The sequence below is a fragment of the Branchiostoma floridae genome, unplaced genomic scaffold (assembly GCF_000003815.2).
Source record: "Branchiostoma floridae strain S238N-H82 unplaced genomic scaffold, Bfl_VNyyK Sc7u5tJ_355, whole genome shotgun sequence".
NCBI classification, from domain to species: Eukaryota; Metazoa; Chordata; class Leptocardii; order Amphioxiformes; family Branchiostomatidae; genus Branchiostoma; species Branchiostoma floridae.
Window position 1 is genome coordinate 15038 of NW_023365812.1, and position 6834 is coordinate 21871.

At 41.5% G+C, this 6834-nt stretch overlaps 1 protein-coding gene across 1 annotated transcript; it reads left to right on the plus strand.

The window, feature by feature from the left end:
* The first annotated feature begins 2757 nt into the window (after positions 1–2757).
* Positions 2758–5677, plus strand: LOC118408697. The gene is made up of 3 exons (XM_035809552.1): positions 2758–2824; positions 4120–4152; positions 5330–5677. Exons 1-3 carry the CDS (start codon positions 2758–2760, stop codon positions 5629–5631), a joined length of 402 nt encoding a protein of 133 aa, XP_035665445.1. The 3' UTR covers positions 5632–5677.
* The last annotated feature ends 1157 nt before the right edge of the window (positions 5678–6834 follow it).

Consider the following 6834-nt stretch of genomic DNA (forward strand, 5'->3'; position numbering starts at 1 on the left):
TCAATAAAGACAAGTCTACTCCCGCTGTTGCTCTCTGTGAAAAAGTTAGACGAACGCATCATAGTAGCAACATTTAAAGGAAATCCAAAAACTGTTGTTTTGTCTTGCCATGCTCCTCATAACTGTTCATCTGATGATGATGCTATTGTGTTTTATGAAAAGTTGAGCAATGCTGTCCAGGACGTTCCCCTTCATTCTATGCTGATCATAGGTGGGGATATGAATGCCCAAATTGCTCATGGTTTTTCATTGCACAAATCCTCCAATCGAAACGGTCGTCTCCTAAGTTCTTTTGTTGAACAACATAGCCTCATAATAGGCAATTCTTCATTCCGTAAGCCCACGAGGAAACTGTGGACTTACAGATCACCAAAAAATACCCTCTTCCAACTTGACTACTGCATTTATCGCAAAAGATGGCAAAATAGTATTATGGACTGTCAGGCCTTTTCCACCTCAAACCCTGTGGGTAGCGACCATCGCATTGTGACCACCTTTGTTAGGCTTAGTCTTAGACACTCAAAGCCAAAAGCTGCCAAGAAGCTGTTCTGGAGAGCTGTGGTCACAGACAGTGTAGTGGCATCCGTGATTGACGACAAAATTCTGACAAATTTTGAAAACCTCCCCCCAGAAGAACAGAATTATAGTGCATTTGTTAAGATTGCCAATGAAGTTGGAGCTGAACTACTTCCAAACAAACCCCGTAAACCCCAATCCACCCGGGACATTGACCCAGTGGTTGCAGCTCGCAAAGCAACACTCAGAGCCACAACCCGTAACACACAAACAGCACAAACCATGCTACGTAAAACCTTTGACAGCCATGAGGACAAAAGAATCAACGAAATTCTACATGGTTTTGAAAATCCAACAGTTCCCTCTAACTTAAGGAATGCCTGGGAACTTGTAAAAACCATTTCTGGCAAGAAGACACATAGTGTGGTTTGTATCGACGGGGAAGATCGACTAAAAACTTGGGAAGATCACTTCAAGAATCTTTTAAATTCCAACACAGAATCAACAACAAACACACTACCAATCAACAAAGTGGTGGACATCAACTTGGAATTCAAAAGTGGAGAATTCTCTCAAGAAGAAGTGGACATGGCTGTACAACAGATGAAACATGGAAAGGCCTCTGGCCTCGATGGTCTACCCCTGGAATTCTGGACTATGCCCAAAGTAAGGAGAGTCCTACTCCAGTTCTGCAATGGCACCTACAATGGAAACCGTCCAAAGGAATGGGGAGTATCCGGAATTGTTCCAATTCCAAAGAAAGGGGACCTTAGATCTGTGAACAATTATAGAGGTATCTCCTTATCACAAACTGCATGTAAGGTGTATAACCGCTGCCTGCTTAACAGGATCCGACCTATTATTGATAAAATTCTACGCCCTAATCAGAATGGTTTTCGACAAAGTCGATCTACTACTTCACACATACTTGCGCTGCGTCGCATTGTCGAAGAGCTAAAGAATTTTGACAAAGAGCTTGTCGTAGTATTTATCGACTTTCGCAAAGCATTCGATTGTATTAACCGTAGTAAAATGTTTAAGATCTTAGAGGCATATGGGGTTCCAAAAGACATTGTTAATGCTATAGCAGTTATGTACAGAGATACATCCGCAGTTGTTATCACTCCAGATGGAGAAACTGACATGTTTAGCATTGATACTGGTGTACTGCAGGGGGACCCTCTTGCTCCATTTTTGTTCATTATATGTCTAGACTACGCGTTAAGGTGCTCGATTTCAGACACTGATGGTTTTACACTCCGTCGTCGGCGTAGTAGTCGCTACCCTGCAGAAGTCCTCGCCGATATTGATTTTGCAGACGACATTGCCCTTTTGGAAAACTCATTACTTTTTGCACAAATCCTGTTAGACAAAGTAGAAGTGGCATGTCAGGCCATCGGCTTATATTTGAACCCGTCAAAAACAAAATACATGCATATAAACTCATCATCTTCCCAGCAACTAACTACTTCCGACGGTTCTGAAATCGAGCGTGTAGTAGACTTTAAGTACTTAGGTGGCTATACCAATTCTGAGAAGGATATGGAATGTAGGATTGCTCAAGCCTGGAGTTCTCTCCATTCCTTACAAAAGATATGGAAAGCACCCATCAGTAAGCACACAAAAACCAAAGTGTTTAAAGCATGTACTGAGTCCATTTTACTGTATAGTTGTGAGTCATGGACTATGACAGCAGCACAGAGCAAAAAATTGGATGGTACTTATACGAAAATGTTGAGAAAGGTGTATAATGTTTCGTGGAGAGACTGTTTAACCAACAAGCAACTATACGGCCCACTCCCAGCCATTTCATCTGTGGTGAGGCAGCGCCGACTCGCCCTGGCAGGGCACGTGGTTCGTGGGAACGAGCCTGCAGGGAGACTAATGGACTGGCTACCAGAAGGAAGGCGCAGAGTTGGCCGACCGTACATTACCTTAAAGACAATGATAGAAAGAGACATTGGACTGTCAGGGCCAAGTTTGGTGTCGGCCATGAGGGACAGATCGTTCTGGAAGTCTTGTGCTTCGGGCTGTGCCTCATCGGTGTAAAGCCGGACGAATTATGTATGTATGTATGTATGTATATCGATAGGGGCTGCAGAAAGAGTACCTGCAATGTTCATGTTCAACAGTCTCGAACTCAGCCTTGAATTCTTCCCAGTCAGTATTCCATACAATGTTATTGCATTATCTCCTTGGTAACGCTCACCGCTAAAAAGTGTGTTTCACTTCACGCAGAGCATGGCGGGAACGTCTGTAACGCTTCTGTTGCTCGCGGTGCTTGTCGGGATCGCACTGCCGACTGCAGGTAAGTTTCCATGGTTAAGGACACAATATGTTAACTCTTTTAAGTAGATTGCACAAAATGAATTTGCCTCATGGTTAATCAAGGACCCAAAGAGACTTAGACTCTTTAACATTTGGAAATTAGCTCGAAGTTGCTTTGACGAACTAGAACGGCTACAGAAATGGGCGTGCCGTACCATCACTTACTACTAGGCGTGAACAACTGTGCATTAAGTTTGCCAGTTCCCTGATGGACTCTGGGTTTAGAGAATGACTTCCACCATGCACGTACAGCTCGGAGCAGTCATAAACTTAATTGTCCTGAAGTCAAGACTTTAACTGCTAATACTAGGGGTGGGTACCGATACAGAAAATTCAGGTCCAGGTCCGGTTCAGGTCCAAAGGATCAGGTCCAGGTCCAGACCTGAACCTGGACCTGATTCAGTATGACTCATACCAATGGTCCACTCCACTACAAAAAAATCTGTTTGATGGAGTATTAGACTTACACTGGCGTTTTAAAATCCTACAACGCTAACTGCACCTGTACGATTGGCTGTAAAACTTGGTAGAAATTACTATAAACTCTACTCTACTTCACTCTTCGTTATTTTCTTCCACCTGCAAGCGAAAAAACGTGTGAATGCCTGAAAAAATAACCTCTTAATTTTCGAATCGGTACAACATCCGGCACACCTAATTTTTTCAGGTCCGGTTTTTCCGGACCGGTCCAATAAGAGAACCCGGTTTTGTACCGGTACGCTGTACCGATACCCAGCCCTAGCTAATACCATACCAGACTGACTAATAGAAAAGAATGGACACTGATCTGCTTCCAATCTCATGAAAATACAGTATTTATTTCATTTGTCATTCCAACCATTTTAGATACTTTTGAAAGCATTGCTAATGATTTCGTGACGTTAAATGTGCTGCGCGCCTGTCATATCACAGACATTTTAAACATGTACTCACCTTAAACATGTGCATTGGTTTTAATTCAGTGGCAACACTGCGATATCCAATAATTATATATAAAGCTATCTTAACTTGTATCTTGTGATTTGATTATCCTTTGCACAACAGCCTCCGTTATGTAGACCTTTGTTGCTTTTCGAGTTGTTACTATTTCCTTTTTGTTATTTAGTTTTTTTTTTTCTTGTACGCCTGTTCTTATTTTGTATGTATGTAAGAGGGGAGAACCTTGATAAGCAATAGTGATTGTTTTGTCAAATCCTCGTAAAATAAATGTAATGAAGATGTACCTCTGAGATCCCTGCCTGTAGTAACCTCCTGCCGTGGTGCTTTGTCCTCCAGCTGTAGCAGACACGCCAGGGGCGACCGGTCCGGGTGAGTTCTGCCTGTCACCAACTGATATCTTCTGAAAAAATGGGCTGTATGAAAAATGGGCTGTTTCAGCTTGTTTCTTTGGGTCCCTGCTAGATCACGCAAGTAGTTTTTTTTTAATTTTCCAACGAGCTTTGTTGATGTCGTTTCCATCTATACGTATCTCCACGCCTGTTAAACGTTCAGGCGAATGTTATTTTCAGATAACATATGATGATATTTCTGAACGTTTGGTTAGATACTTATTTTACGGGTTTCCATCTGCCTTTCATCTTTTGTATTATATACCTGTGCTAAAAGATGATAATTAACTTAATGATGTTTGAAATAATCATTATCAAAACCGAACATTTAGCTACTGTCATAGTACAAAGGAGGATAGAGGTACCTTTTCATATTCCTCAATAATCCTCAAAACTCCCAGATGACTGACCGTGGTCCTATATTTAACTTGACCTTTGTTTTCCCGGCCTATACCTGATACTAAATATCATAAAAGCCGACACCTAACTTTCCGAGTTATGCTTGTAACAAGCAGAAAATTCACCGGCAGAAAAACAAACGGAACCAATACAGCGGGAAAATAACAGGTAATACAATTTCAGCTTTTAAGCTAGGGGTCTCTGTACCTACAAATCTAAGGGTTCTTTGCTGTCCTCTCATCAGTATCTACACTATAGTCTAGGAGTGTTGAATGGAAAGTTATTGAATAAGGATAAAAAGCAATGCATATACCTAATCTAATTAAGACCATCCCCATGTACTCTTAATCGGTATCTGCGCCTGTATTCAGAAAAAAAAATGATTGTCTTAATGCTTATACGACCGGCAGACTAATGATAGGTCGGTTTGCCTATTTTTTGTCGGTAGTCGAACAAGGGGATAAAGTATGTATTGTCATTTTCTACGTATGTGACTGTTTTAGCTCTCGATAATTTTTCCTCTAATACTCAAAAGGAATTTCTTTGTTTTTATTCTATTCCTCGTCAATAGCCTAATCATGCTGTGGACAGTCGCGGAAAATTTGGGCTCAATATCACTATTTATCTACATAAACATGACTTGTAAACTTCTACACAACCGCCTTGATCTTATCAGAAATAGCTGCCCATATAGTAGACGCGAATCTGCCATCTTCAGATGATAGCAGTTCAAAAACGACCTCATCTCCTCCCCGCAGACAAGCCGTGTGGGGATTTCACGTGGCCAAAAATTACTAACGGAGACGTGAAATGTGACTACAGCTACTACAACACTGGTGGCAGGATCTACGACTATCCTAGATACAGAACTTACAACGGTCCTTTCAGTGGGCGCTGTAAGGTCAACTGCTCTGGTGATATACCAGTGATAGGTCCGATCAGTTCTTCCCTTGATGGGCCTCACGAGCAATACTACTACTGCCACGAGGACTCAGGGTTCTGGCTAGGGACAGAACCTCGGTGCGAAGGCAAGTATTTTTCAATCTCTAAATGCCTATAGTTTTTTTTCTGATTATGTTATTATCATATTTCACTCCACACAACAGATATAGGAGTAATATATATAATATCTTTCCTGATCTTTCTTCTCCTCCTGTAAAGTCTTCCAATCCGTCAATCCGAAATTGATTATAGTGATGATGATCTTTATTTGCATGTTCTTGCCCATGTGGGCTAAATGCAGCAAATCCCATGACGGGATACAAAAGACTAAGTACTATTACATGATGGGATACTAAAGACTAAGTACTATTACATGTAGTATTACAATTGAGTAAACCATACAACTGTAGCAATGCTATCACTATATCTAACGTTTATATGCCTCTTCCCTTTTCTTAAAACATGTGTATACGAATTCACAGAGTTTGTGTTGTACAAAGCTGTCTGTGGTTGTCATTATACGTACAAACAGGTTGTCGTTGGTTAACTCTTTACATCGTATATCAACATTGACAGCATTGATAAAAGAGTTGCGTACACCATTGTATAAAGAACACTCTAATATAAAATGGACTTCATTTTCTATACGGTTGGAGTTACAAAGTGATTATGAATCAGATTATAAAATGACATAGGCTAGAAGGGGGACCAGACAGATCTCACGCGTATACCAGACCCAGGACTTCGAGGATCGCTGAATTACCTACGGCGTGCCAAGTGGGCGGCAGAAACCGTTAGCAACATGAACGAGTTTGCAACCGTGATTTAGAGTGGCATACCAATCGAAGGGAATATGGTGCAAACTCAAACGCGAGGAATAGTGACGTTGCTTCTTCGTCGATGTAACCTTCGTCCACCCCCCCCTCCTCCGCCCTCATTGTGCAGCTGGCAAGGGATTCGATTCGACATAAATCATTTTAGATTGACTGTCCTTTGGTAAGTACTAATTATATAGTTCCAGTTTCTAACAATATTAGGTTCAGTTCTCCTGCCATTTTTTTTGTTACTGACATAGTAATGTAAGAAATAATATAAAACCTCCAACTAATTATAACCTGCCAACCTCCTTACCTTATACCTTAGACCTTAGACCCTCTCGCACCGCTGTTGCATTGTTCAACTTGGTGACGAGCTTGCTTCCTCCATTTGGTGCGATCTTGAGCAGTCAGCGCTATGCTTTCCATGCTGTTCAAACGTAATTGCTTCCTACCATTTAGAACGGTTCGTCTTAGTGTGATTTTCGGTCTACCGCTAGGACGGG

Coding starts and splice junctions, on each gene's coding strand:
- LOC118408697 (XM_035809552.1), top strand. CDS start 2,758: ATGGCGGGAACGTCTGTAACGCTTCTGTTGCTCGCGGTGCTTGTCGGG. Junction 2,825..4,119: donor GATCGCACTGCCGACTGCAG/GTAAGTTTCCAT, acceptor TTTGTCCTCCAG/CTGTAGCAGACACGCCAGGG. Junction 4,153..5,329: donor GCCAGGGGCGACCGGTCCGG/GTGAGTTCTGCC, acceptor TCCTCCCCGCAG/ACAAGCCGTGTGGGGATTTC.